Source organism: Thecamonas trahens, assembly GCF_000142905.1.
Source record: "Thecamonas trahens ATCC 50062 unplaced genomic scaffold supercont1.57, whole genome shotgun sequence".
Lineage (NCBI taxonomy): Eukaryota > Apusomonadida > Apusomonadidae > Thecamonas > Thecamonas trahens.
In genome coordinates this window covers 25,928-52,907 of record NW_013657623.1, presented here as the reverse complement: position 1 = coordinate 52,907, position 26,980 = coordinate 25,928, and the positions used below count along the sequence as shown (strand labels likewise).

General features: G+C 64.4%; 11 protein-coding genes and 2 non-coding genes across 13 annotated transcripts; 3 read left to right on the top strand and 10 right to left on the bottom strand.

The window, feature by feature from the left end:
- Positions 1-531: 531 nt before the first annotated feature.
- On the top strand, positions 532-4,846 carry AMSG_12322 (uncharacterized protein; the record flags this gene model as incomplete). The annotated part of the gene is made up of 3 exons (XM_013898285.1): positions 532-1,362; positions 1,404-2,537; positions 2,603-4,846. The coding sequence occupies 3 exons, from the start codon at positions 532-534 to the stop codon at positions 4,517-4,519; spliced, it is 3,882 nt and encodes a 1,293-aa protein (XP_013753739.1). The 3' UTR covers positions 4,520-4,846.
- Positions 4,537-5,910, bottom strand: AMSG_10101 (protein phosphatase 1L; the record flags this gene model as incomplete). Its single annotated transcript, XM_013898228.1, has 2 exons — positions 4,537-5,816; positions 5,889-5,910. 2 exons carry the CDS (start codon positions 5,908-5,910, stop codon positions 4,537-4,539), a joined length of 1,302 nt encoding a protein of 433 aa, XP_013753682.1.
- A 408-nt stretch (positions 5,911-6,318) lies between these two features.
- On the top strand, positions 6,319-8,844 carry AMSG_10100 (protein tyrosine phosphatase). Its single transcript, XM_013898227.1, has one exon. The coding sequence runs from the start codon at positions 7,752-7,754 to the stop codon at positions 8,841-8,843; it is 1,092 nt and encodes a 363-aa protein (XP_013753681.1). The 5' UTR covers positions 6,319-7,751; the 3' UTR covers position 8,844.
- An 85-nt stretch (positions 8,845-8,929) lies between these two features.
- On the bottom strand, positions 8,930-11,584 carry AMSG_10099 (ELMO domain-containing protein 3; the record flags this gene model as incomplete). The annotated part of the gene is made up of 2 exons (XM_013898226.1): positions 10,485-11,584; positions 8,930-10,337 (listed from the first exon to the last, which is right to left on the bottom strand). Exons 1-2 carry the CDS (start codon positions 11,459-11,461, stop codon positions 8,930-8,932), a joined length of 2,385 nt encoding a protein of 794 aa, XP_013753680.1. The 5' UTR covers positions 11,462-11,584.
- Positions 11,585-11,759: 175 nt separating this feature from the next.
- On the bottom strand, positions 11,760-13,062 carry AMSG_10098 (Trh1 protein). The gene is made up of 2 exons (XM_013898225.1): positions 12,999-13,062; positions 11,760-12,665 (listed from the first exon to the last, which is right to left on the bottom strand). The coding sequence occupies exons 1-2, from the start codon at positions 13,034-13,036 to the stop codon at positions 11,942-11,944; spliced, it is 762 nt and encodes a 253-aa protein (XP_013753679.1). The 5' UTR covers positions 13,037-13,062; the 3' UTR covers positions 11,760-11,941.
- A 417-nt stretch (positions 13,063-13,479) lies between these two features.
- On the bottom strand, positions 13,480-14,297 carry AMSG_10097 (uncharacterized protein). Its single transcript, XM_013898224.1, has 2 exons — positions 14,154-14,297; positions 13,480-14,056 (listed from the first exon to the last, which is right to left on the bottom strand). Exons 1-2 carry the CDS (start codon positions 14,229-14,231, stop codon positions 13,532-13,534), a joined length of 603 nt encoding a protein of 200 aa, XP_013753678.1. The 5' UTR covers positions 14,232-14,297; the 3' UTR covers positions 13,480-13,531.
- Positions 14,298-14,387: 90 nt separating this feature from the next.
- Positions 14,388-17,333, bottom strand: AMSG_12321 (uncharacterized protein). The gene is made up of 2 exons (XM_013898284.1): positions 16,522-17,333; positions 14,388-16,398 (listed from the first exon to the last, which is right to left on the bottom strand). Exons 1-2 carry the CDS (start codon positions 17,325-17,327, stop codon positions 14,457-14,459), a joined length of 2,748 nt encoding a protein of 915 aa, XP_013753738.1. The 5' UTR covers positions 17,328-17,333; the 3' UTR covers positions 14,388-14,456.
- A 135-nt stretch (positions 17,334-17,468) lies between these two features.
- AMSG_10094 (plasma-membrane proton-efflux P-type ATPase) lies at positions 17,469-20,568 on the bottom strand. Its single transcript, XM_013898223.1, has 2 exons — positions 20,551-20,568; positions 17,469-20,292 (listed from the first exon to the last, which is right to left on the bottom strand). Coding segments are annotated over exons 1-2 (2,808 nt in total). The 5' UTR covers positions 20,552-20,568; the 3' UTR covers positions 17,469-17,485.
- A 349-nt stretch (positions 20,569-20,917) lies between these two features.
- On the bottom strand, positions 20,918-20,999 carry AMSG_20068. The gene has a single exon. It is a non-coding gene; the product is annotated as a tRNA-Ser (tRNA).
- Positions 21,000-21,054: 55 nt separating this feature from the next.
- AMSG_12320 (uncharacterized protein) lies at positions 21,055-23,650 on the bottom strand (the record flags this gene model as incomplete). The annotated part of the gene is made up of 2 exons (XM_013898283.1): positions 21,055-22,537; positions 22,767-23,650. The coding sequence occupies 2 exons, from the start codon at positions 23,648-23,650 to the stop codon at positions 21,055-21,057; spliced, it is 2,367 nt and encodes a 788-aa protein (XP_013753737.1).
- Positions 23,651-23,850: 200 nt separating this feature from the next.
- Positions 23,851-23,932, top strand: AMSG_20067. The gene has a single exon. It is a non-coding gene; the product is annotated as a tRNA-Ser (tRNA).
- An 88-nt stretch (positions 23,933-24,020) lies between these two features.
- AMSG_10091 (ribose-phosphate pyrophosphokinase) lies at positions 24,021-25,239 on the bottom strand. The gene is made up of 2 exons (XM_013898222.1): positions 25,172-25,239; positions 24,021-25,078 (listed from the first exon to the last, which is right to left on the bottom strand). The coding sequence occupies exons 1-2, from the start codon at positions 25,190-25,192 to the stop codon at positions 24,125-24,127; spliced, it is 975 nt and encodes a 324-aa protein (XP_013753676.1). The 5' UTR covers positions 25,193-25,239; the 3' UTR covers positions 24,021-24,124.
- A 127-nt stretch (positions 25,240-25,366) lies between these two features.
- Positions 25,367-26,263, bottom strand: AMSG_10090 (TLC domain-containing protein 2; the record flags this gene model as incomplete). Its single annotated transcript, XM_013898221.1, has 1 exon — positions 25,367-26,263. The coding sequence occupies one exon, from the start codon at positions 26,261-26,263 to the stop codon at positions 25,367-25,369; it is 897 nt and encodes a 298-aa protein (XP_013753675.1).
- Between the last annotated feature and the right edge of the window lie 717 nt (positions 26,264-26,980).

The following is a 26,980-nucleotide window of genomic DNA, read 5'->3' as shown; positions in this document are numbered from 1 at the left end:
CCCCCCCCCCGCCCCCCCGCCGATCAAGCCACCGCCAGAGCCGAGACCAGGGCTCCCCTCCCACCCCTTTGCCCCAACCGTACCCCTTCCCCCTTCCCCTAACCTCCCGATCACCCACCCACCCCCGCCCCAATCATGATCATGATCATCCGCCCCCCCCCTCCTCCCCACTCCCTCCGTGTTTCAAGTTGTTCGTCCTTTGCGCGTTCACTAGCCACCACTTGGCGCCAACCTCTGCCTCGGGCCCCGCCGTCCATGGCCTTCCCTGACTACCCTCCCAAGACGGCAGTCTGGCTGTGCAACTACCCATACCCCTCGCCCACACCTACACCTACGCCTTCACCACCCAAAGTAGCTGGTATTGTCCTTGCTTCTGACGAGAGCTCGCTCACACTTGCTCCGCAATGGGGTGACCTTTGCCCGACATGCGCGCCGGCGATGCCCGTGCTTCCGCAAAAGGTCGTCATTCGCCCAGGCGATGCGGCGTATGTGCAACATATGGATGAATCGAATGTTCAAGGTCGGGAGAACATGGTCGACTTGGCTGATCTTGCTGTTGGTGAGCTCATGCACAACCTCCGCCTGCGATACAAGGCCTCGCCTATGGAGTACTACACTTATGTCGGCGACGTGCTCGTGGTGATCAACCCGCTCGAGGACAAGGGCCTCATTTCGCCGCAGCATGTCGAGATGTACAAGGGCTCGCGCCTCGCCCATGACCCGCCGCTCAGCCCACACATCTTTGCTGTCGGTGCAGAGGCCTACGCCCGCATGCTCGACTCGGCCACCAACCAGTCCATCGTCGTCTCAGGCGAGTCAGGCGCAGGCAAGTCCGAGTCGACCAAGCATGTCCTCCACTACCTCGCTGCCGTCGCCACTGCCAGTGCCTCTTCTTCATCACTTTCATCTCCCTCCATCAACGATAAGATCCTCGCCACTTCAGAGGTGTTGGAAGCTTTTGGCAATGCCAAGACCTCGCGCAATGACAACTCGTCGCGGTTTGGCAAGTTTGTCCAGATCCAATTCTCCACCTCGGGCGCCATTGTTGGCGCCGCCATTGAGCAGTACCTCCTCGAAAAGTCGCGCATCGTTGCCCAGGAGCCTGGCGAACGCAACTACCACATCTTCTACATGATCTTTGCCGCCCTCCCGCCGCCCCGCCTTGCTGCCCTTGGCCTCACCACTGTCACGGACTACCGCTATCTCATCGGGCCCGATGGCGCTAATGCAGCCTCTTACGGCTTTGACAAGGCTGGCGAACCCCTTGACGATGCTGGTCGCTACGAGAGCTTCCTTGCCCACCTCGCCACCCTCGGCTTTGGCGACAACTTTGTCGACGCCATGCTCGGTGTCATCGCAGCCGTCCTTCACCTCGGCCAAATCACCTTTGCCCCAACCCCGAGGACGACACTGCCCGCGTGACTGTCGTCGATCCGGCCCCGCTCGTCAAGGCTGCAGAACTGCTCGGCATTCCTGGCGGCCCAGACGCGCTCGAGCTTGCGCTCACCACTGTCCGCATCGGCGACAACGTCGCCAAGAACCTGACGCCAGTCCAGGCCTCTGACACCACCGATGCACTGGCCAAGGCCGTCTACGGCCTCTTCTTCGAGGGCCTTGTCGAGAAGCACATCAACGGCGTGCTTGCCGGCGCCGGCGCTGCCACATGGATCGGTGTCCTCGACATCTTTGGCTTTGAGTCGTTTCAGGAATCGCTACCCGACGGCTCTGTCGAGACTGCCAACAAGTTTGAGCAGCTCTGCATCAACCTCACCAACGAGGTTCTCCAGCACTACTTTTTCGAGTCGCTCATCCCCGCTCAAGCCGCAAAGTACGCCGTAGAGGGCGTGACCGTCGACTCGGTTGTCTATCGCGACAACGCCGGGTGCATCGACCTTATCATGGGCCCCAAGGCCTCGCTGCTCTCGCTCCTCGACTCTGTCACCAAAATGGCCTCCGTCTCCCGCGACATGCAGGCAAATCCCCGTGCCGCAGACGCAAAGTGGCTCGCAGACATTGTTCGCAAGTATGGCAAGCGTAAGACAGGCCCGCTGGCACCCGCAGACTGGAAGCGCGACAAGGCTGACTTCTTCGGCTGGCATCTCAAGCCCGACATGCGCCACCACAAGCACGAGACAGACTTTTTCATCCACCACTACGCCGGCCTTGTCTGGTACACCTCCATCGGCGCAGTCCAAAAGAACATGGATGCCCTCTCCCAAGACTGCTCTGATCTCCTCGCCACCTCCACCTCGCCGCTCGTCGCTGGCCTCGCCGCTCATGCTTCCACCCGGGACAGCGACGCCGCTGCACAGTCTTCCCGCGCCCGCGCCTCTCGCCGCACCGTCGCCTCCAAGTTCTCTGCCTCGCTTCGCTCGCTCTCGTCTGCCCTCGCCTCGACCCAGGCCCTTTTTGTTCGTTGCGTCAAGCCCAACTGCGTCATGCGCAAGGGCGGGTTCTTTGAAGATTGGAAGGTCCTTGACCAGCTTGTCTCCGCCGGCATGTACGCCATCATCGAGATGCGCCTTGCCGGCTTTCCTGTTGAGCGCCGCAAGTCCGACTTTATCGCACACTTTGCCGATGCTCTCACCGACGCCCGCCGCAGCTGAAGGCCGCTGCCGCCAGCCCCTCACCCTCATCCATTGATGAGACTCTCTCGCTTCTCCTCAATCATCTCATTGCTGCGGCCCTTGATCTCGATGTCCTTGATCGCATTGCGCCGCTCCCGCCTCCCGAGGCAGACGACGTCTCCGACGACCCAGCTCAGGCTCGTCCGCGCACCCGCCTGTTGGACCCATCTGAGATGTACGCCATCGGCCACTCTAAGATTCTCCTCAAGGACAAGTTGTGGCAGGCGCTCAATACTGTCCGCACTGCGGCCCTGCGCGCTCTCGCCGAGCGCAAGCGGGTCGCCGCTGCCCATCTCCGCGCCCTCGCTGACACGTATCGAGCCCTTGCCCGCCTTCCTGATCTCCGCGCTGCCGCTGCCGCCCTTGCGCGCCGAAACGAGCGCAAGCGCGCGCTCATCGCCGCCGGAGCCTCGCCCGATGAGGCCGAGGCCCAGCTCGCGGCCGAGGAGGCCGCTGCTGCCGCTCGCAAGGAGGCTGCCTTTCGCGCCCGGGTCTTTGATCCACTCGCCGCCGACGCCGCCCGCTACGCCTCAGCTACAGCCTCGGAGCTTGCTCTCCTCGACGACTTTGTCGCCTCGGCCCTTCACGACGCCGAAAAGACCATGCTTCGGAAGGCCAAGGCCGCGCTTCGCCCTGCTCGCGCTGCTGCTACCGCTGCGATTGACACCTTTTCCGCTGACGTCCACGACGAAGCCAAGGCCGCCCTCGCCGCCGCATCTCTTGCCGCATGGTCGTCGGCGCTTGAGAACGTCACTCACGCTCTCGACCAGGCTCGCGCCCAGCGTGCCCGCGCCATTGCCCTCGCCGAAGAGCAGCGCCTCGCTGCCATCCAAGCCCTTAAGGATGCCAAGCGTCAGGAGCAGATTGCCGCCGCCCGCGCCGCCATGGCCGCGCAACAGCGCGAGATCGAGGAAAAGCTTGCTGTCCGCGAGCAGGAGCGACACCGTCGCGCTGCAGAGTCGGCCCAGCTCAAGCGCAAGGCTCTTGCCGAAGCACGCAAACTCCGCGCCGAGCGGCAGGCGTTCCAGATGCATCTTCGCCGCGAGCGCATGCTGCTGGAGGAGCAGGAGGCCCGAGCCCGAGCCCGTCGCGACCGCCGTGCTGCCAAGGCCGCCAAGGTCCTCGCTGCCCGCACCAAGGCCCTCGCCGATCTTCCAGTCAAGTTTGAAGACACCCTCGCGGCTGTCAAGTACGTCGGCTCGCTCCCGTTCCCGGGTGCTGGTGAGTTTGTTGGCATCGCCGGCCCGCGCCACTACGGCGAGGTCGGGACCAACGGGTTTTGCATGGGCATCCAGTTCTTTGCCTGCGCCCCGGGCCACGGCGTCTTTGTCCGCCCAGACCTCCTGCACATCATCAAGTCGCCACATGCCTTCCGCCGAGGTGATCGGGTCTGGCGCCTCCACACCCACACTATGGGCGTGGTTCGCTACGTCGGCGCCACCCAGTTTGCCGCCGGCACCTGGGTCGGCATCGAGGTTGACGCCGTTGGCACCGGCAAGAACGACGGCTCGCTCGACGGCGTCCGCTACTTTGACGCCCCGCCCGCCACTGGCCTCTTCCTTCGCCCCTCGCAGCTGGGTCTCGCCATCCCGTGGTCCACCGAATTTGTCGACGCGGCCACTGACGCGTGGTGCACGATGAACGGGATCTGGATCGACGCCGACGGCGAAGACCTCGACGAAGAGGACGACGAAGAGCTTTTCGCCCGCCTACGCGAGCTCCAGGATCGCGAAAAGGCTATCGCGGGACAGGTTGCTGCCATGGACATCGACCTGGCCGAGGACGAGCTTGGCGTGCTCAAGGCTCGTGTCGAGGACGTCGAACGAGTCCGCGAGCTTGTCGCTGGTGGCATGGTCCATCTCGACCCGCCAGCGGCCTCGCCCTCACCGTAACCCACACTCGGTTCACTTTACACAGGCTTGGTCACTCGGCAATAGACTGCCACCGACAAGTTATCCAGCGCGTTGGGATCTGCCCTCTCCTCGGCGGCATTCAGGATCGCCTCCCCGGCCGCCGCGGCGCGCATCTCGGGCTGAATGATCTCATCGAGGAGCGCCTGGACCGAGATGCCACCCCAGACCCCGTCCGAGGCCAGGACCACGTACTGGACGAGCGAGACGGCGTTCGGCGGGACGTCCACTCCGAGTACATTGCCCTTGCCGAGCGGAATCCGTGTTGTCGACGGCGTGGCCACCGTGCCCGGCGAGCCGACGTCGCCCAACGACCGCGTCACCTGCAGGCCGTTGACCCTGCGGCCAAACTTGGCATCGTCGGTGATAAAGCCACCAGCAGCAACCACTCGCTCGCGCTCGACCTCGTCTGTGGCCACATGGTCTGTTGTCAGCGGTGTCGCCACCGCCGCCAGCTGCTCCTCACCAGCGTCAAGCCAGTAGGTGCAGAGCAGGCCCGACGAGTCGCCCACGTTAGCCGCCAGCAGATCGCCGTCATCACGGATGACTGCCACTGTTGCCGTCGTCCCAGCGTACTCAACATTGCGCTTGAGCCGCTTCACCATCATCCGCTGCATGGCGTCGAACATGTTGACAAAGACCTTGTCCACATCGAGTTCCACATCGCGCGACCGCAGCGCCGCCTGTTCTGCCCGCACAAACTCGCCGGCGGCCAGCACCTTGGCCAGCCCGGCCGCCGCCCGCCCGGCCTTCTTGTCGCCCGAATGGCCGTCAAAGACCCCCAACAGACCGTCAAACGGATACGATCGCGGCGAGACAGACGCTAGCGCCAGCGCGTCGTCCTCCATATACCGAACGCCACCGGCACGCTTTCCCGCCCACACATCCACCGCCAGCACTGTCGCCTCAGCTGCATCATCGGCCAACGTTCCAGCTTGAGCCTTGGTCTCACCCCCACCGGCCTCGACCACAGCCTCTGGCTCATCCTCGGTCATCGGGGCAGCTGGCGGCTCGCGGCCCGGCCTAGGCGCTGACACCGGCTCAGACGCAGGCTCGGGCGCGGCCATGTAGTACTCCGGAGAGGTAGCGAGGCGTGTCCGCTCAGCGTGGTTCATTGGCGACGGCAGCGCCTGGAGATGGGCAGCGAGATAACTGAGCGGATCGTCGGGACGATTGACAATGACCGCTATGGTCATAGCCTCAAACACCGCCCGCAGCGCATGATGCTCGAGGTACTCGAGCGCACCCGACGGCCGCGGACCAGCGCCAGGCACTGCCCCTGCACTTGCCGTACTCGTCGTACTCGCCGCACTTGCTACACCTCGTCGCCCTCCTCGTTCTCCGCCTCCACCTCGCCTGCCAACGCTCTGCATTGTCAAGTCTGCCGCTGCCGACACTGCCTGTTCGTCCGCCACCAACTGCATCCGTTACCAGCCAGCCCAGCCAGCCCAGCCACCCCCTCCTCCCCCACCCGCACACCCTCTCGCGTAAATTTTTTTCTGACCCCCCCCCCCCCCCGCCCTTTGCACTGCCTTGCAAGCCAAGCGCGCGCTCACGCGCAAACGTACACCACCCATTCCGCCGCCGACACCACCGGGGTACATCCTCCCACGCGCCAGCCACCCTCCCCTTCCACCGTCCTACACCGACCACCACCCCTACCACCACCCATCCACCCCGTCCACCCCCCTCTATCCCCTTCACTCCCTTCTATCCCGCCAATTGGATACCTCCCTCCCCCCCCACCCCCCACCCTCCCCCCCTTCCTCTGCCGCATCAACATCTAAAAGGAGGAATAATGGTTCCGTTTGCCCATCAAAAAAGGTGGTCAAAGGCGCACGCGGGAGCCCCCAATTGGCATGATGACTACGATTAATGCAACCATATGCAAACACTTCACCGTCCGCAGTGAGGAGAAACACAGAGAGAGTTCCTCCGCCGATTTCGACTGACACACCACCACCATGGGCGTGGCGTGGAGTGAGCCTTCCTCACCCGCCGGTGAGCCAAGCCTTTCCTTTGCCCACTCTGGAGAGTATGCAACACACGGAAGTGTTGGATCACCTCCACCTTCTCCACCTTCTCGTCCTCGTGGCTGGGCCCTCGCTGCGGCTCGTGGAACAGGCGGCGGTGGCCAGGAGGTGGTGATCGACGACGAGGACCTCGTTCGTCGTCAGCATTATCTTCATGTCAACAACTTGCAAAGTTGGTCCGAGCGTGGTGCGACTGAAAGTGATGGGCATGGAGGAGTGTATGGCTTTGACGGATTGGGTATGGAGAGCGACAACCAAGGTGACAATGGCTACGCACCGTCGCTCAATGACTCTGCTATGTCTATTATGCCTGGTGGGCATCCCCCGCATGAGCCCCTCCCGCAATACCTCCCGCCGTCCCAGCCGCAACTCCCGCACTCGTCAGCAAATGACTCGCTTCCTTTTCGCCGCCTCTCGCCGCACACTCGGCCGCAATCCAATCATCGTCTTCACCCTCTTCTACTATCAACAGTCATCACTTGGGTGGCAATGCTCATTTGGCCCCTTCTGCTGACCTCGGTCCTCCCTCGGCTAGCCCTGCAGACTCGGCCGCTTCGCTTACTTCTGCGCGCCACTCTTCACTGCCTGGCACTCGTCCTGATCTGGCTACGCACTCGCACTTTGTCTCTCTCGCTGCGCGCGTGGCAGAGAGAGACCGCTCGTCGCGACGGCGGGCGCTCTCGTCGCCGCTTGATACCGCTCCGCTTGCGCAGCTGTACTCGACCGCACGCTGGGCTCGTCGTGGCTCGGTTCATGCTCAGGCCGCCGGCCTAGCGCTGAGGACCAACTCGCTCCTCGCCCACCCGCGCGCTCTCAAGTCGGAGCACGACAAGCTCACTGCCGCCATCTCGGCCTCGCTCGCTGCCGTCCAGCTTGCGCTCTGGGATGACGACGACGAGAAGGAGGACGAGGGACACTCAGCTGCCATCTCGCGTACCTCGGGTACGCCCCACCACGCCAGGCTCCCGCTCCGCTCGCCCGCCCCGCCGCTCCGTCTCGACACTGCCGTCGTCCTCCCGCCGCTCGCAGGCTCGGTCTCTGACGAGGAGGATGAGGAAGATGAGGACGACGAGCCGCCCCGCTCTCCGCCGCTCTCCGAAGCCCTCTCTGCGGCTGTTGCCGAGGCAGCGGCGTCGACGCCGCGTGTTGCTCCGGCAGGCTGGCGCAAGGTGCCGTCGTCGATGGCCGGCCAGACGCTCGAGCTCGGCAAGAACGGGGCGCTCGTCGCCGCTGCCGGTCCGCCGCCTGCTGCCGTGCCGTGGACGTCGGTCTCGACCTCGCTCGGCTCGCGGCTCCGCCTCCGCACCTCACAGTTTGTCCACGCCTCCCACGTCCGCCTCGGCGCGTGCAAGCGCCACTACATTGTGGCCCAGGGTCCGACCGAGGCCGGTGTCTTTGCCTTTTGGCGCATGGTCTGGGCCGAGCACACCTCGGTCGTGGTGGCTCTCACCCGGCTACGCGGCCCGGCGCCCGGCGCGCTCACGCCCGAGTCGCTGGAGGAGGCTGCCGGCTCTTCCGAGCTCTGCTTCCCGTACTGGCCCATGGATGTGGGCCAGGTCCTTGTTGTCGGCCATTTCGAGGTCGAGGCCAAGTCGATCGAGGCCCTCGGCTCGTACGGCATCCGCACTGAGCTCCGGGTCCGCCACATGCTCGAGGCCCAGAAGCGCCGTGTCGTCCACCTGCAATACGCCGCATGGCCGCATCACGCCGCTCCGCTCCCGCTCCGCTCGCTGATCGAGTTTACCCACGATGTCCACGTCGCCTATAAGCGCCGCTACCGTCCGCTCCTCATCCACGACTCGTGCGGAACCGGCGCTGCTGGCGTCTTTGCCGTCGCCCATGCCGTGCTCTCGGACGCTCTCGAGGAGCTCGCGGTCCCGGAGACCGGCCCGCTCCTCGGCCTGCCCATCCTTGCCCACGAGGCCGCCACCCAGCGCCCGGGCCTCTTTGCTCGCCGCCGCGACTACTGGGCCCTCTACGAGCTCTGCACCGCCCTGGTCATGTCAGTCACCCAGGATGCCTCCGCCCCGCCCTCGGCCGCTGCAATGGCCGCCTCGGCTATGGAGGCCGCCATGCACGAGACGCTCAACTCGCCTGGCGACCGAGGCTCTGGTGACCTCACTCTTGCCTCCATGGACCTTGCGCTCCCGGATGCAGACCTCGACTCGGAATTCGTCGTTCCCATGGACCAGAGTCCGACGTCGTCGCCGCGCTTGTGTCACCGCGATGCCCACTACGACCGCGCCCGCCGCTCGGTTACCCCGCTGCCGTGACGCTCGCTCTCTACCCTCCCCCCCCCCCCTTTTCTCCCTTTCTGCCTTCAAGTAACACTGTGCTTTCCTTCTTGCTCGTGTCACTCCTACCCAAACTGCGTCAGCTCGAGGTCATCGCCGCCGACCAGCCCACCGGCATCATTGCGCTTGCGCGCCTCGAAAGCACTCAGCTCGCGCAGCGCCTTGGGCACCGACTTGGCAAGCTTGGCCTCAAGCGCGCGCATCACAGCGTCATACTCCACAATGGTGTGTCGGCCGCTCCGCCACGTGCTCACAAACGCAGCCCAGCTCGCGGCATACATCGAGTGGAAGGCGGCCCAGACCGAGCCCAGACCGTTAGCTGTCTTGTTGAGCTTGTGACCCCGCAGCAGGCGGAGGCAGGCCGACGACAGGCGAAAACCGACAAGGACCATCGGGTAGTCGTGGTTGGGATCCAGGGCAGCCTCGTACGCCGCTCGCGCCACGACCGGATACTCTTGCGCGAGGGCAAGGAGGTTGACCAGGCCGAGCATGCCCACTCCGCGTAGGTCTGTGGCCGGATCGCGGCCCTGGAAACCGAGCAGCTCCCAGTGCGAGCCGAACCGGGTGGGCTCGATGGCACCACCCACAAACTCGCGGTAGACCGAGTTGAGAATCTGGATGTGGAGGAGGAAGCGGTCGTCGAGCTTGACCTTGCCCACCACCAGCACCGCGTGCTGCTGTGCCTCGAGTTGTGCTGAGGCCAGCCGTGGCGGGCCAACCATTCGCTTGAACCATCCGCGCGCCGCAGGCTCGCGGGTCCGACCCTCGGCCTCCACCAGCTCGCCAGACTCGATGGCTGACGCAAATGCCTGGATGGCGGTCGAGACTCGAATTCGCGTCCATGGGCCTTCCACCTTGGGCTGGACTCCGATGATGGTCGGGTCGCGTCCCGGCCGGGCAGCCTGCTTTTCCTCGATCGCTCTCCACGCCGCGGCCACCTCGTCCAGCTCGCCGCGCGAAGAGTCGAGACATGACGACGATGCCGAGGAGTCGAGTTCTGAAGATTCCGAGCCGGTCCGTGGCAACTTGCTCCCCCGCCCGTTGCCAAACATGACATCCACCAGCAGTGGTGCCGCCCGTGGCTTTGGCTGGACAGGCACCACGTGATCCGGTTCTTCGGCAATTGACGCCAGCCCAATGATGGCCAGCGCAGACCGTAGGTCGTCGTCGTCATCGGCAGTTGCTCGCGTCACAGCTTTGGCGTATGAGACGTACGTGTGGACTCTCGGCTTGCCGATGGCAAACCGAACCCGCTTCTCAGCAGCACGGACAGAGAGCGCGAGCTCGGCCTCGCACGACGACTCCTCTGATGACGAAAACACGTCGTCGAGTCCGTGATCCCCGAGCTCGTCCACGCGCACAGGCGCATTGTTCGCGACCCAAGCTGCGAGCCCTTCAGCAATGCCGCTCCATTCCGGTGCCTCACCGTCGCTCCACTCGAGCTCGGCTTGGTCAGCCTGAGCCGAGTTCCAGCTGGAGTCACTCCAATCACTCGACGCCGATTCCCGCCGCGTCCGCTGTCGGCGAGCCTGGCGCCTCGCACTTTTGGTAGTGCTCTCGTTTGAGCTCCTCCTCCTTCTCCTCTGCCGCCGCTTCTCGTTGGATCCGTTGTTGCTGCACTTGTCAAAGCTCCGCCGCCGATGTCGCTTCCGCGCCGGCTTGGCTCCGAGCCACTGCCCCCCTTCCACAGAGCTGGTATGTGCCTTGGATGTGAGCCCCCCTGCGCTGGCACCGCCATCAATCGGCGGCATTCGCTTCGAATCGCCCGAGCTCCATCCCGAGCCGCTAAAGTCATCATCATCGTCGTCGGCAGCGTCCTTCCCGCCACCTGCGTCTTTGATCGACTTGGGCGCAGGCGCAGCAGGCGCAGCCTTGCTTGTCCGCGTCTGAGGCATGCCCATTGAGTTGCTCTTGGCAAGTTGATTGCCACGGAGCGCAGCCATGACCGGCGAGATGGCCACGTCGGAGCGCGTGGCGTGCGGGAGGGAGCCATCGGCCGCCGGATGGATCACCATCGACGTTGTCGACGAGGTGGCGGTGATGGAAGGAATAACATGGTTGACAGGCGGCGAGGATGAGGTGGAGTGTGCGGCCGCACCGGCAGCAGCGGCGGCCAAAGCGGTGCTTGGCATGGAGCTCTTCCTCCTGGCCTCTCTCCGCTCCTCCAGCCTTCTAATCTGATCCATCGGCATGCCCATCGAGTTGCTCTTGACCAGTGAGCTGCCTCTCAACATGGCGACTGCCGGCGATGCCACTTGCTTCCGTACCTTGGACTCGGACATGACGCTCCGTTGGAGCTGCGGCTGGAGCTGGAGCTGGAGCTGCTTGCCGCCCTGCTTACCCGCACGAGAGGTGGATTGGCTGGTCGATGTGCGGCCAGTCGACGATGACTGTCCTCCAACTCTGGTCATGACTCCAGATGATCGCGTCCGTGCAGGGCTCGAGTTGGTCGGGAGTGGACCGGCTTGCCGCGATGGCCGCGAGCGGGCACGGGCGGCGGTGGCGGCGGCGGCGGGAGAGACGGCGGCGTCTGGCCGGGTCATCACGGCATAGGCAAGGGCAAAGCCCGAGTCTGACGAAGACTCGCTGCCTGCCATGGGTATGACAAGATAGAGGAAAACAAGGACTTGAGAGGTGGCGACTTGGCTTGTCACAACGCTTGCACCTTGGCGAAGTAGCTGCCCGTGAACGTTCGCAGTCCTCGACGCGGGCCGAGCGAGGTGCGTATGAGCGGGAAAGAGGCAACGAACAAAGCCACGTTGGCTTTGTTGATTAATAGTTGAGAGGGGGGGGGGGGGGGACAACGAACAAACGCTAGATTCGTTGATGGCGCAGATGGGCGTCAGACAGTCGGGTTTGTCAGAGGCAATGGACGAATATGTGCGTGCGTGTGTGTGTGTGTGTGTGTGTGTGTGTGTGTGTGTGGCGTTTGGGTTTAGTCGGTCTTCTTGGCCGCGTCCTCGTCACGGATGTCGCCCTTGACGTGGCCATCGACGACGTACTTCTTGATCATGCGAGCGATGAGGATCCACCAGTAGATGTGGAGGATGACGAGGACAAAGAGGAGGGCCGAGAGCTCACGGCACATGGGCATCTGGATGGGGTACGAGGAGTAGAGCTGGAAGATGGAGGTGAGCTTGCCGGCATCCGGGTGGCCCTCTATTTGCGGCGAGTGGACGACGAGCTCGTAGACGACCGAGCGGACGAGGTGGAAGGGGAAGATGCCGAGGCGGAAGATGAGCCAGAAGAGGAAAGTTGACAAAGAGGATGTCGGTGAGGGTGTCGTAGCCCATTTCCTTGGTGAGGAGGGCAGCCTCGAGCGGGACGTCGACAATGTCGTGGACTAGCATGATCATGCAGCCGACGGGCGAGAAGCCGTTGAGGTAGGAGAACGAGATGAGGCCGATGGTGGCCAGGTGGTGGATAAGCATGGGAATGGCGTCTGACCGCTTCTTGCCGGTATCTGACTCGAAGACAATGAGGAAGAGCATTTGGTGAAAGTACCACCCGAGCTCAAAGAGGTAGTATGCGCGGACGTCAAAGGTCATCGGCGTCGGGTAGTAGTCCCAGAACCGGATCGAGTCGAGGAACCACGGCTTGTCCCAGCAGGTGATGAGGCCGATGCACACGCATGCCGACCAGATCAGCAGCTTGAAGGCGGCGTCGCAGAACTTGGCCTGCGACACCTTGTCCTTCACCCCCCACACGTATTCTGCCGCCGGCGTGAACACGGCCTTGCCAATCACGAGCCGGACCACGGTGATGCCGATGCACACCGCGAGCGACACGCCGTAATCGCTCCTGTAGTTGTTTGCCAATCGCCATTAGCCATCAGCCATCAGCCATCAGCAAGGAGCCATGAGCCATGAGCCATGAGCCATGAGCCATGATGACAGGTAGTATGATGATGATCAGCAGCATGATGACGACGATCATGAGGACGACCGTGACCACGCCCCACCATCAGCCAAGACGACGACCATAACCGAGTTGACGCCCACCATCAGCCATGGCGATGACCATAACCGAGTTGACGCCCACAACAGCCATCACCATCACCACCATCCATCCATGACACCCATACCTATGAGTACCCATCCCACCCCCCCCCACACACTTGGGTGCACCACGTACAGCTCTGCATAGTACTCCCCATAGTCAAGACCCAGCATGTTCGTATTGAGTATATGTGGTGGAGTATGTGACGGTGTGGCCTCTGCCCTTGGCCCTACCTCCCACTCCCTCTCTCTCTCTCTCTGCCTCGGTGGCATGGTGGCTCATCCGGTTGTTGCTGAGGCGCCACGTCGGCAAACGCGCGAGGGCGTCGGTCCGTGCAGTTACTGCGGTCGGGCGGCAGATGGCGGCCACCCACCCACATCCACAGCCACCGTCGTCACCCACACTCCCTTGATTACCCCTCCTACTCTCTCGCCGCACTCTGACGTCATGGCTATCGCTCTCTCCAGCCCAGATCCTTGTCGGCTGCTACCTCGCCGCCAACTCGCCGCCATCATACACGGCTCTCTAGCGCCAGATCGCGGCCACCCACCCCCACATCGGCGTCATAACCAGCCCTTCCTCTACCACTCCTCCAACATCACCCACGATATCTGGCCTGCACTGTCAGGGCTTTACAAACGCCACAGCCATGGCCACAGCGACCGTAGCTACGGATCATACATGAAAGGAAAGGCGACGATGAGGAGCGCAAACGGCATGGCTACACATCCAAGGATGTAGCCATCGCCGCCGCGCCACTTGCTGTTGTTCTCCTCGCCGTGGAACTTCTTGTAGAACTCGCTGTCGCACGAGCTCAGCAGTCGCCGCTCGCAGTCCTCCTTGTGCGCATCGGGGAGCGAGAAGCCGATGGTCATGACCGAGACAAGCCCGCAGATTACCGTCGCGAGGCCCGCGATCACAATGATGATCTTCATCAGCGCTCCGCCAACAGGCACCTTGGCCATGCCCACGCCGTAGATGAGCGTCGCTACAATCGACACCACCGCACCCACAAACGAGAAGACGGCAAAAGAGAGCCCAGCGCTCATCACCTTGATCACCGCCTTGTCGGCGTCCTTGTTATACTTGCGCGTCACAGACGATGACGAGCCCTTGGTTACCACCTTTTCCCATCGATAGTTGGTAATGGTCTCTCCGCCAGACGAGTTCTTTGTCACAACATGCTGCACAGGCTGTCCTCCACACATCCGCCCATTCTCTCGCCATGAGTCATCGCCATGCATCACTGCCATCGCCACCGGTCAATGCTATCCTTTTTTCGCTCCGTACCGCAGCAAGGCAACCAGCGAGAAACGCGGCAGCCACAAGCGAGGCAAGCACGCCCATGAGGGCAGCAGCAGCAGACATTGTTAGTAGTAGAGCTATGTAATTAGTGGTCTTTCTTGTCCGCAAGAGTGCCGAGGAAGATGTGTGAGAAGAGCTCCCTCGCAAACCACGGTCAAAGACACACGCTTTTTGTCAATTCTGTCAGCCGCGGTGACGCGGTGCTGGCGTCACCCTCGGCCCGTGCCAGGTGCGGGTGACGGCGACAGCCCGTGTGACTGCAACCAGCGAAGACATATATTTCATTGTTCACGAACAATGCGGTGTGAGGGTCAGCAGAGCACAGTCGTTACCGACGCCTTGGAGAATGACCAGTGTCTCGCCGACGAGTACAACATCGGCGATCGCCGCCTCGCACATCCGTGCGCCCTCGAGCGCGTTGTCCTCGCTGGAGGTGGTGTATGCCGCAAGCTCGCCGGTGTACGTCGCAGCAAGGAAGCCATCATCGGCCTCGCTGCATGCAATGCGCGAGATCCGCCCACCCGCTCCGGCAACAAGCTCGGGTGCCCGCTCCGGCTCGGCTCGCACAATCCACAGCGATCCGTCGAGGCAGCCGACAACGACCGCAAGCTCGCTCTGCGGCCGACCGAGCCGTCCGATGGCCGAGATCGCGGGCGTCTCCCGCGGCAGATCACACACCGCCATCACCGTCAGTTCGGCGCTGCTGGGCTCGCGTGGAATGCCCAGAAAGACCACTTGCGCTCCCACCGCCGCAGCAACAACTTCCTCGCTGCACACTGCCAGGCCTGCCACCGGCACGCACACGCCGCACGCCGCCATCGCCGTCACCCGCCGCCCGCCATCGCGCGACACCGCGTGCGCCGCAAAGATGGTCTGTGGATCTGGGCCGACGCCCACAAGTATATGCTCCTTATGCACTGCAACCAGGTGGTGAACGTCGGCCGGGAAGCCGTCGGCGGCCAGTGGCGTAAACTCCTCGGTCCCGTCAAAGTGCGCCACCCGCGCGATTGCCGTCACACCCGATGACTGGCCGCCGCTGCTTCCGCGCGACTTGAACCGCCCGGTCAGTGATCTCGCGGTCGCGGCCACCACCACGTCCGATGCGAGGGTGCAGAGCGCGGTGACCCGCCGTGGCGATGGCACGCTCACCACGGGCACCACCCGGCCCATCCGCCCGTCACCCGCCAGGCTCACCGCCACCACCCCGCCATCGTACAGCCCGAGGTAGACCAGCCCGCCATCGGCAGCCATCACAAGCGGGATGGCCTTGGACGCTAGCCCGTCGTCCGACACGCCAGAGAAGATCTTGCCCACGCTCAGCTCGCCGCCGCTTGGGCCGTCGCCGCCGGCCACCAGTGCCCGCGCCGCCCCCGCCGCCGATGACCGCACCGCATGATGCCGCGGCCGCTCGACGCTGCTCCCGCCCCCACAGCCCGCTAGCACCGCGACCTCCTCCGCCGTCAGTGCGTCCGCCGGAAGCAGCGCCGTGCGGAGCGTCGGAAGCAGCGTAGCAGCCGCCGTAGCCGTGTCGGCCTCGTCGCTCGCCAGAGCGGCAACCACGCCGCGGACGGCGGCAAGGACCTCAGCCTCGCTCCCCACACGGAGCCCGTCGTGGGCAAAGAGGAGCCGGAGGAGCGGGAGCGGGCACGCCGCGAGCTCGTCGGCGGCAAGGTCGCCAAACCGGTACGCCGCGTCGCTCAGCAGACGCGGGAGCAGCGCCCGTGCTGCAGGGATGTGCGCCAGCGCCGCATTCGGCGCATCGACCAGCTCCTGTGCCAGACAGAGGACCGCCCGATCGCCATCGCTACTGAGCTCACCGAGCGCGAGGTCGGCAAAGGCCTGCGCTAGCGCTGCTGCCACGTCGTCCGCCCCGCCACATGCCGCCGCACGTGCCGCCGCCAGCACCGCTCCGCCGCCGCCGGGCGCCGTTCCCGTCACCGCCGCTTCGGGCAGCACATGCGGCGGAAAGGCGCTGCCCGCGTAGATGGCATCAACAAGAAGCGCAATGGCCTCGGGCGGCCCATCCAGCTCCAGCCGATTGCGCACGCCAGTGTCGCCGACTCGCTCCACCTCGTGCTGCAGATCGAACAAGGCTTCGGCTACCGGCAGCGAGGTGGCAAGGACGACCGCGTGGGCCGGGATCGCCTCTCCTGATGGCATCGCCACCACCTCGGCATCAATCAGCCTTCCCTCTCGCCGCAGCCGCTGCATCGCCTCCAGCATCGTCGCGCTACAGCCGTCCGCTATGCTCCCGCTGAGTCTCTGCTCGTCGGCGAAATGAAGAAAAATGCGATGCGCGCCCGCTGCGCACGAGAGAGATGGCTCGCCGCTTCAACTCAATGACATATTTTACACAGGCCGCCACACCATGACTGACCCACCGTCATCGCTCGAGTACACCACGCCGCCCTCGTAGCCGACATCAGCGGCGGCAAGAGGAATGGCCTCATCAATGGCGGCCTGCTGCGCGGCGGTGAGCGCACGCGGGTAGTGAGCGTAGACAAAGATGGCCGGCGCGAGCGCGCCCACGGCAGCAAAGAGCGGGCGGATAGCCGCCAGATCGTATGCCGCGTCAGCGGCAACAACAAGATGGACCGGCGCCACCGCCGCAAGCTCGTCCGGAAGCTCGCTCGACCAGTTGAAGCAGACCGGCGCAGCGACGCCGCGCCAACCAAACTCGGCGAGGTTCCGCGAGCAGAGCTCGAGCGCCCGATCGGCTCCGTCGGTGGGAATGACCGGCTCGCCGAGCTCCAGCGCGCCAGCCACCGCCGCCGCGAGCCCTGCACCAGCGCCCAACTCGACCACCGCCCGCGACCTGCCCATCGCCGTCGAACCAGCCCGCAGCTCGTCGCCGTGCTCCGCCAGATACTTGCTCAGCAACACCGATCCGTCCCACAGCAGCTGGCCGGTGTAGTCATCGCCATCCAGCAGCGCAAAGGCGTCTGTCGGATCCAACTTGGCTGATGCACGGAGCTCGATGGTGACGGTCGAGCCGTCCCCGTCGGCCGCACCGCCGCCGTCGCCAAGCGGGAACGAGTGCCTGCTGACAGTGGCATCGGCGAGCGGGTCATAGAAGCCCGGCTCCGAGTCAGAGTCAGACTCGCCGCCCTCGGCACGGCTGCTGCTGCTGCTCACCTTACTTTCTTCCACCTTGTCCATGTCCGGCGTCACGTCTTGCTTCTTGCGCCCCCGCCCCGCCCCCACCCCCTCCCCCTTCCTCCTGGCTCGGGCAATATGGATGGATGCCACTCGCCCAGCCGCCGGGCCACAACGTGGCTTGCGCGACGATGCGCAGAGGGCTGCCAAGTGTAGTGGCTTTAAATCGTCGAGTACGGGAGCGGAGCAATGCGATCCGAGATGGGAAGGGCAAAGAAGCGGAGGTCAGGGCGGACGGCATCGCGATCGACGGTGGCAAAGGCCATAACCCGGTCCTCGAGCCGCGACTCGGTCGACGACGAGCCGAGGCGGGCCTCGGCAGAGTCAAGGATCTTGTAGACGATGACCTTAGCAATGTCCTTGACGACAACCATAACAAGAATGATGACCCAGACGGCGCCAATGTCCGACCACGAGATGCCCTCCAGGTCCTGGCCAAACGGCCAGTACCGAGCGAGGAGCGAGGCGGCGAGGGCGGCAAAGGCCACGGCGCCGGCAAGGAGAGCCGCCGGCGCCCGGGTGAAGAAGAACGACGGGGTGCGAGCGATAAAGATGGAGAGCTGGCCACCGAGCGAGAGGGCGAGGTACGCGACCGTCGACCGCTGGTTGTCCTCGTACGTCTTGTCGTTAATCTGCATCGTAGCGCCGTTGGAGGTCGGCACGTCAATCTTGCGGCCGAGGTTGAACCCGTAGCCGTGGGTGTGCGAGAGGAAGACCGCGGCCGACGACTCGGCCACGCCGAGCACGCCGAGCACAATGGCAATGATGACGACGCGGACCAGCCGCCACTCGACCGGGCGCGGCGAAATGGGCACATTGTCGTAAGCAATAGTCATAATAGTTCCGTCATTGAGGAGCGTGATGAGGACGAGGACGAGCGCCGGGATCTCGACGTTGTACACGACAACGGCGAGGAAGACAAACATGAGGACGTACAGCGAAGAGGCAACCCGGTAGATGACATAGTTGCGCATGCGCGAGAAAATGGTCCGCGACAGATTGATGGCCAGAATGATGACCGAGAGGCCCGGCGAGAGGATGACAAAGTCGGAGGCGGCCCGTGCCGCCGAGGTGCAGCCCTCGACGGCAATGCCGACGTCAGCCCGCTTGAGCGCCGGCGCGTCGTTGACGCCGTCACCAGTCATGCCGCACACGTGCCCGTTCTGCATGAGAATGTCCACCACGGCGTACTTGTCCTCGGGAAGGACCTCGCCAAAGCCGTCGGCCTCCTCGATCACCTGCGCAATGTACTCGTCGGTCTCCTCGTGCATGCGGCGGAAGAACTCGGAGCCCTGGATGTCCGAGCCCATGCCCAGCCGCCGGCACGTCTCCTTGGCAATGGCCACGTGGTCGCCGGTGATCATCCGGACCTCGACGCCGAGCTCGTTGGCCTGCTCGATGGTGGTCTTGGTGTCGTCGCGCGGCGGGTCGAGGAACGAGAGCAGGCCGAGGTACTGCCATGTTCCGTCAACCTCCCATGCCACGCCCACCGGCCGCAGCCCGCGCTCGGCAAGCTCCTCCATGGCCTGGTTGACCCGCCCGCGGTCGCCAGCGTCAAAGGTGGTCGAGCCGTCCTCGTTGGTGAGGTTGAACAGGACCTGCGGCGCGCCCTTGCACACCCGGAACCGCCGCCCGTTGGGGTCCTCCACCTCGCCCATTGTCCGCTTGGTCACCGGGTTGAACGCCTCGTGCGAGAGCACGTGGTGCGCAGAGAGGAAACCTGCGTCGAGCTCGCGCGCCGCAGACTCCAGAATGCACGAGTCGATGGCATCCTTGGCATTCGCAGGGTCCGGGTCGCACCCGAGCGCAGACGCCAGCACAATGTCCGCCCGCGTCAGCTCCGGGTGGATCGGGTTGAGCCACGGGTCGTCGAGCGTCAGCTCGTTCTTGGTCAGCGTCCCTGTCTTGTCCGAGCACAGAATGTCGACTGCAGCCATCTCCTCGATGGCCGACAGCCGCGAGACAATGACGTTCTCCTTGGACAGCGTCCTTGCGCCAATGGCCATCGTTCCTGTCGACACTGCAGGCAGCGCAATCGGAATCGACGCCACAAGCAGAACCAGGGCCTGCTTGGTCAGGTTACCCATAAACTTGCCGTTGAGGTCCTTGCCCTTGGCAGTCGACTGCTGGATGACCCGCGCCACAATGAGCGCCGTGACCAGGACAAATGCCACCGCAATGAGGACCTTGGTGATCGACTCGAGCACCTGCTCAAAGTGAGACTTGGCCTCCACGCCTGCAATCAGCGCCGCAGACTTGCCAAAGAACGACTGCTTGCCGGTCGCCTTGACCCATGCGTCGCCATCACCGCGCTTGACCGACGATCCCGCGTAGCACAGGTCGCCCGAGGCCTTCTTGGCCGGAATCGACTCGCCCGTCAGCGCCGCCTGGTCAATCTCCAGCACGTCTGTCGCGTTGGCCAGCGGAAGCAGGATGCAGTCGGCAGGCACCACGTCGCCCATCCGGAGCCGGATGAGGTCGCCAGGCACAAGGTTGGCCTTGTCAATTTCTGTCCACTCGCCGTCGCGCTTGACCATGGCCACAGGCGTGAGCGCAGACTTGAGCGCCGCCACCGCGTTGCCAGCCTTGTTCGCCTCGTAGAACCCAATGCCTGCATTGATGTTGAGCAGGCCAAAGAGGACGCCAAAGTCGGCCCAGTCGCGCAGCGCCAGCGTGACCACCACCGCAAGCTCGATGAGATACGCCATCGGGCCAATGTAGAACGAGAGCAGGAGCTTCCACCACGGCTTCTCGTTCTCTTCCAGCGCGTTCGGCCCAACACGCTCCAGCCGAACCTGCGCCTCCATCGATGAGAGCCCCTGCGCCGCAACCTCATCACTCGCCGGGAAGAGCGATGAGTACGGATCGACCTTGGCGTTGCTACCGCCCGCCTGTGCCGGCCGGACCAGCGGCGACCGCTCGGTCAGCCCGTCCGAGTTGATCGAGCCAAAGAAGTCGTTGTTGGACACTGAGGGAGAGGAGAGGAGCGGTTAGTATGCGCGAAGAGGCGGGATGGGGAGGGGGGGCGGAGGGGAGGGGGGGGGGGAGGCTGCAGGTCGTACGGCGGCAGTCAGCGGTCACAGGTCACGCGCACCGCCATCAGACAGACGGTCAAACACAGGGGGAGGGGCGCGGTCGAGGGCGAGCGCAGCTGGGAGGAGGGAGGGGGGAGAGGGGAGGGGGGGAGAGAGAGGAGGGGGCGTGGGGAAGGGGAGAGAGGGCGTACTCGTGGCTTCGAGGTCAAGTGTGGCGCAGCTGCGCGTTGTGCTGCTGCCGTGTCGTCGCCGCCTGGAGGTGCACGAAAAACTGGTCGCTCTCTTTCTTCGTCCGAAAATCGCACCCAACACCGGAGTCATGGTCGTTGATTGAAGCTGCATGTGACAGCGAGGGTGCGGCGCTTTCGCGTCTTCGAATCGAATCATGTGGTTCCGAGACAGGTTCATGCGCCCTATGTGGTAGAGCGCTCCCTTAGGAGGGTGAGAACGAGAGGGAGGAGGGGGGGGGTCATGAGCTCGATGAAGAGAAGGAGGACAGCGATGAGAGAGGGTGTTATGAAAGGATGAGGGTGGGCGCGCGGGCAAAAAAAAAGGAAACGTCAGCTAGAGGATTCGAACCTCTGCTCCCATCGGGAACTTGATTTCGAATCAAGCGCCTTAACCGCTCGGCCAAACTGACTGGATATGTGAAAGACGGACCATTGTACGGTAATTATTCTAGACACTGCTTTGCCTCAGACCGAGTCGCTACGCCGCCAGCGCGCGACCACGTCGTACGGCGGCGGATCGCTCTCGGTGCCACTTGTCGCACTCGTTAAGTCAATCTCGGACTCTTGCGCTAGCGCTTCGCTCGCATCAGACTCGCCAGATGCGCTTGGTGAGGCATACGCCGGCGGTCTGCTGGCGCGCCGGCGCCAGGCCGAGAGACGTGCCTGCTCGCGCGGCGCGACGTCCGGCCTGGCCGGCCGATGTGAGCGGCGCCATACGGCATAGAACACCACACATGCGGTGGCTATGACCACAATCAGGACCGAAACCGTAATCGCGACCGGAACGTGCTGCGTGGACGACGACGACGTCGACGAGACGGCTCCCCGCCCGTTCGCGGCATCAGCGCCGGACCCGCCACTGGTCGCCGGTGGCGCCTCGCCAAACGGCGTCGATCGCGGACCTGTCTCTACGCACGGGCTTGGTGCAGGCGTAATGGCCCACGAGACTGCCACCCCGCGTCGGCTCCGGATCTCGTCGGCGATAAACTGCAGGCGGACCGGAGAGCAAAGGGTAATCTCAAAGTTGGCGATCGAGGTTCCCGAGTACACCCCGTATCGCGCATCGCCCGAGTACACCTCAAAGACGTCAGCGCCAGCCTCGGTCTCGACGGCGTGGAATGTGATCGTCGTCTGGCTCGCTGCGCTCGACGCTGTGAGCCTCCAGCTGCACCGCACCGAGTTGACGTATGTGGATCCGGGCGTGTTGGTGTAGATGATGCCCGTGAGTGCCGCCAAGTCAAGGACCGACGGATGGTAGGCGCACTGCAGGTCTCCGACTCCAATCGGCGAGCAGTCGTACGGATTGAGGCTGCCCCTCGACGGACTGCAGGAGCATCCGGCTGTTCCGCCGCAGCTCGAGTTGCTGCACGCCACGTGATCAAAGAAGGTGGGACAGGGCCCGGCGGCAAGCGGGCTCCCGCTTGCCGGCTCAAGCGTCCATCCGATGGCGTACACATTCGTGGCCGCAGGTGCCAGGTCGTTGAGCTTGCCGCCTACGGCGACATTGTTCTGACCGACGCCGTGCTCCCAGCTAGCGCATGCCGGGAACCGCGTGCCGGCAAAAGCGTGGACGGTGTACGCACGATGGCCGCGCCACGCCGCGCCAATGGTGTAGATCTTGCCGGCCTCCACCTCCACCTCGAGCGCGACCGCGTACACGCCCGAAACATCAGTAACGACAGCGACGGCCTCGGCATCCCACACAGTCGTCGCCGCCAAGCTGCCGCCATCTGACGCTGTAGCCTCGCGCTCGATGACCACAATCCGCACCGGGCCGGCAAACTCGACCGTCACCTCCGTCAACGTGCCCGATTGGAAGAAGAAGAACGCATTGCCTCGGAACCGATCAGCTTCCAAGCTGCGGGCCTCGGCCGGCGGACCAAAGACACACCGAGCACCGGTCACCCGTCCAACTGCGACGACGGCGACGACAACAACGACCAGCCACCTCGTGACCGCTCTCCATCGTTGTCGTACTCTCCCCAAGCTCTCCATACCCATGCCTCGGCGGTCACTCCCGCAAGGCGATTTGTTCCACGCGCGCTGCCTGAGCTTCCGGCTTCTTGCAATGGCGTCAGGTGCCAGTGGCCAGCGAACTTCAGTGCCAAGCAAGTCGTTCGCGCTGATTCCGAGAACAGCGCCGCCTAGAGAGTTCATCGCATGCCTTTACCGGCTACTTGAGAGAGACTGCCAAGCCGCCAGGCGACCAAGCCACCAGCCCGTCGTCAGCAAGCTTGGTGAGATGAAGATCGACGCCGCGGGCGGCAGCGCCGAGGACTTTGGCGGGGTAACCGGCGTAGAGCGAGGCCACAATATCTGCTGTTGTGACGCCGGTCTCGCCCGCGGTCTGCACAGCTTGCAGGATCTGGGCTTCGCGCTCCTCGCGGTGGTGGATGTAGTCAGCAATGAGCGCCCTGCCATCGTCGACAACCTGGCCGTGGGCCGGATACAGCCGCGCGGGGCTCTCGTCCGGTAGCAGCGCCATCAGCCGCCGCAGTGAGACCATGTACCCGCTCAGATCCGTAAAGACCGTCGTGGAGCCTGAGCCGAGCACGGTGTCGCCCGTCAGCACCGCGCCCTCCTCGTCAAGGACGAGCGAAATCGAATCCGGCGTGTGTCCCGGCGTGGCGACAACCCGCAGCGTTGCGCCATCGACGGCGAACTCATCACCGTCCGCCAGCGGGTGGACGGCGACACCCTCGGGGGTCCAGCTGCTGTCGTCGGCATGCGGGAGCTTGTACACCCGCGAGAGGTCGAAGAGGCTCGAGTTGGCCGCCGCGAGCTGCGCCAGTCCGCCGACGTGATCGTGGTGGTGATGGGTGAGGAGAATGGGCGAGATCCGCTCAACGCCTTCGTCCACCAGCGCCTGACTCAGCGCCTCGAGGTATCCGTCCTTGCCCTCGCCCGTGTCCACCAGTGCCCGTTCCGTCCCGTTCCCCACCACATAGGTGTTCGTCCCGCCGAGGGTGAACGGTCCCGGGTTGAGCCCGAGCACCCGCACCACCAGCGGCGAGAGCTTGCTTGTCGTCGGCAGCGTATACTTGGCCAGCCCGCTTGCCATGGTCACTCGACTCGGGGAGTAAGAGGGGGAGTGAGGTGGTCAAAGTCGGAGTGTCTACCCTCAGCCACCACGATCAGAGCAACCGACAGTCTCTGTCGAGGTCGGGCTTGGTCGTGCACGTGGTCTTCCGTCATTCCTTTGATGCTGCAATCCAGTAGACACTATAAAGGCTCAAGGTTGGTCCGTCTCTCATATATCCAGTCAGTTTGGCCGAGCGGTTAAGGCGCTTGATTCGAAATCAAGTTCCCGATGGGAGCAGAGGTTCGAATCCTCTAGCTGACGTTTCTTTTTTTTGCCCGCGCGCCCACCGTGCCAGCAACTGCGGGTCAGGTGCGGGTCAGGTGCGGGTCAGGTGCGGGTGCTGTAGCAAGAGGCCGGCCCAGGTGTTTGCTGAGGGGAAGGTGTTAGGGGCCGAGAGGAGCCAAAATACGCGAGGAAGCGCGGACTAGCGGGAGAGGGAAGGGAGCGAGGAAGCTAGAAGAGCGAGGAGACACTCTGGCCCGTGGCGACGCACGAGATGGCGTCGGCCAGGAGCGAGGCGACGGAGAGCTGGACGATCTTGTCGGGCGCGCCCTCGGGAAGCGGAATGGTGTCGGTGACGATGAGCTCGACAAGCGACGAGTTTGCAATCTTGTCGAGAGCATCCTTGGAGAAGAGGCCGTGAGAGGCAGCGGCGTAGACGCGGACGGCGCCGGCGGCGAGGAGCTCGTCAGTGCAGCGGCAGAGGGTGCCGCAGGTGTCGAGCATGTCGTCAACGACAAGAGCAATGGAGCCGGCAACGTTCTCTGATCCGACGAGCGTGGTCTCGGCAATGACACCAGCAGACGCGCGCTGCTTGACAACCAGGGCCAGCGAGGCCTCGACGCCGAGGCGAGCGAGGCCATTGATGAAGATCTTGGCGCGGGCGACACCGCCGGCGTCAGGCGAGACGACGCAGACCGGAGCGTCAAACGACTCGGCCATGGCGGCAAAGTGGCGGGCAAAGACACCTGAGGCATACAGGTTGTCGACCGGAATGGTGTAGAAGCCCTGGATCTGCCCGCAGTGCAGGTCGACCGAGAGGACGCGGTCGGCGCCGCACGCCTCGATGATGAGCGCCGTGTCCGACGCCGAGATCGGGGTCCGCGAGCGCATCTTGCGGTCAGCGCGCGCGTACGGGTGGTACGGCATGACGACGGTGACCTCGCGAGCAGACGCCCGCTTCATGGTCCGAATCATCAGCAGCAGCTCCATGAGGTGGTCATTGACGTCGGTCCGGGCCGGCGACTGGAGGATAAAGCAGTGGGAGCCACGGACCGAGTCGTGGATCTCGATTCGCCGCTCGCCGTCATTGAAGACGTCCACCAGCACCCGTCCCAGCGAAATGTCCAGCGCCTTGGCCACAGCCTCGGCGAGCTTCGGGTTCGACGACCCGGAGAACAGCAAGAGCTACGGGTATGGGCGGCGAGGGGGAGGAGGTGAGTGACCACGGAAGAGGAGGAGGAGGGGACGGGAGAGGGAAGGAGGGTGGGGGAGGCGTACCGGCGGCTTGGTGTCGGCCATAGTGTGGGCAAGAAGAGGGGGGTGGGGGAGAGGGATGAGAGAGGGGTTGCCGAATGTCCCCGGGCTGAGGACGGGGGGGGGGACCTGGCAGCAATTTCGTGGATGGTGTCGATCCAGCGGCAGTTGGTGTCACATGCGGGAGTGCACGGGGAGGGGGGGGGGGGGGGGGGGATATTAGTCGGCTTTGTGGCGGGAGGCGTGCGTGACAGCAGGGTCATCGACGCCAACGGGCTCGAGGCTGGCGGCGGCGTGGGGGGCGCGACCGATGAGCCAGGGCCAGTCGGAGCGGAGCATGACCACAAAGATGCCGCAGTCGACGATGGTGATAAAGATGGAGCCAAGGATGGCGACGGCGGCGTGCCAGGGGATGGCAAAGGCGCCAGCGTGTGTGGCGCAGATAGCGGCGTAGGCGATGGCGGCGTGCGGGGCGATGCGGATGGGGATGAACGAGCCGTAGAGGAGGGCGAGAGTGACGGTAAAGCCGAGCGAGGAGCGGGCGTGAAGGATGGTGAAGAGACGGCGAGCGTGCTGGAGGGCAGTGTTGGCCTCGACAACGAGGCCCATGACGAGGATGGGCTCGTAGGCGTCGAGGAGAAGGGCGAGGGTGAACGGGGTGAGGACAACGACATGATGGAACCAGACGATGGGCTGGTTGAGGTACATCCTGTTGATTGCCATGTCAGCCGTGTCATACCAAAAGTAGCCCGTGGAGAAGGCGAGGACGGCGCGGAGGAGCGGATCCGAGTTGTACAGCACGTCGATGGCACCGCCGGAGCGGACGCCGACAGCGCCGATGGCGGCGACGGATAGGACGCCGATGAGCAGCGAGTGCAGCAGCGATGTGCCGATGTTGTTCCACTTGGCCTGCTCCTTGGTCGGCGCCGAGGCCACAAAGGTCAGGCAGGCGCGCGAGACGGCGCCGACGGCAACGTTGAGGGCGGCAAAGAAGACAAAGGCGCCGAGGGCGGTGGGCAGGGCGCCGGGAACGTGCTCAGCAGCAGGCACCGCCCACGCCACGTGGTCGTACACCCACATGCACGCTGTGAGGATGCCGGGCGCGGTGCACGACATGGGGGAAGGAGGTGTGGCGTGCAGTGGTCTGCCTCTGCCTGCAGACGTCTCTGGAGCCGCCGGAGCTGGGGCACGACAGCCAGTCGCGCGCCAGCCACGTGGCCGACCTGTGGCCGACCTGTGGCCGACACGGCTTTCGGGCGGAGGGGAGGCGGGCGAGGCTGCTGTGGTGTTCAACGGTGAAAGCAGTCGGGTCGACGGAGCGGATGATGGGGAAAACTGATGACCAAGGGTGGGCGATGCGGTGCGCCGGGGGTGGGGGGCGGTGGGACGGCTCCGGGGTTCCGGCGGAGAGACAGCGGGCATGATCGAGGGAGAGGGTGCTCGGGCGCTCGGCGCGCGATAGAGTCGCGTTTGAGCCTTGCGCCGTCAGGGCGGCAGGCCTGGCTGGAGAATGCCCGGGCTGCAGGGGGGGACGATCATGCCGACGAGCAAAAGCGCCAGGAAAGGGAGGGGCGGAGGGCGGCGGGCGCACAGGCTGCGCCAGATGGTCAAGAAAAAGTGTGGAGAGGAGCGAGACAATGAGCTCGCGTGGCTCGGCGCCTTAGGCCGAGTTGTCCGCGGCGGCGGGCGGGCCGAGAGCGTCAGTGAAGAGAGCGCGCAGGTCGTCGCGCGAGTAGTCTTCAAGGGCGATGGGGTCGGACTTGCCTGCAGGGCCGTCAAGCACCACGGTGGGTGGCTTGCCCTTGGCGTAGACGACCGAGAGGCCCGGAAAGT

Bases quoted from the DNA above. Each gene is read 5' to 3' on its own strand.
- AMSG_10097 (XM_013898224.1), bottom strand. From the start codon at position 14,231: ATGTCTGCTGCTGCTGCCCTCATGGGCGTGCTTGCCTCGCTTGTGGCT. The intron at 14,057-14,153 runs GTACGGAGCGAA...TGTGGAGGACAG, and splicing joins TCGCTGGTTGCCTTGCTGCG to CCTGTGCAGCATGTTGTGAC.
- AMSG_10091 (XM_013898222.1), bottom strand. From the start codon at position 25,192: ATGGCCGACACCAAGCCGCCG. The intron at 25,079-25,171 runs GTACGCCTCCCC...CCATACCCGTAG, and splicing joins TGGCCGACACCAAGCCGCCG to CTCTTGCTGTTCTCCGGGTC.
- AMSG_10100 (XM_013898227.1), top strand. From the start codon at position 7,752: ATGGCCGGCCAGACGCTCGAGCTCGGCAAGAACGGGGCGCTCGTCGCC.
- AMSG_12321 (XM_013898284.1), bottom strand. From the start codon at position 17,327: ATGGACAAGGTGGAAGAAAGTAAGGTGAGCAGCAGCAGCAGCCGTGCC. The intron at 16,399-16,521 runs GTAAAATATGTC...GGACGGCTGTAG, and splicing joins GTCATGGTGTGGCGGCCTGT to CGCGACGATGCTGGAGGCGA.
- AMSG_10098 (XM_013898225.1), bottom strand. From the start codon at position 13,036: ATGCTGGGTCTTGACTATGGGGAGTACTATGCAGAGCT. The intron at 12,666-12,998 runs GTACGTGGTGCA...AAACAACTACAG, and splicing joins GGGGAGTACTATGCAGAGCT to GAGCGATTACGGCGTGTCGC.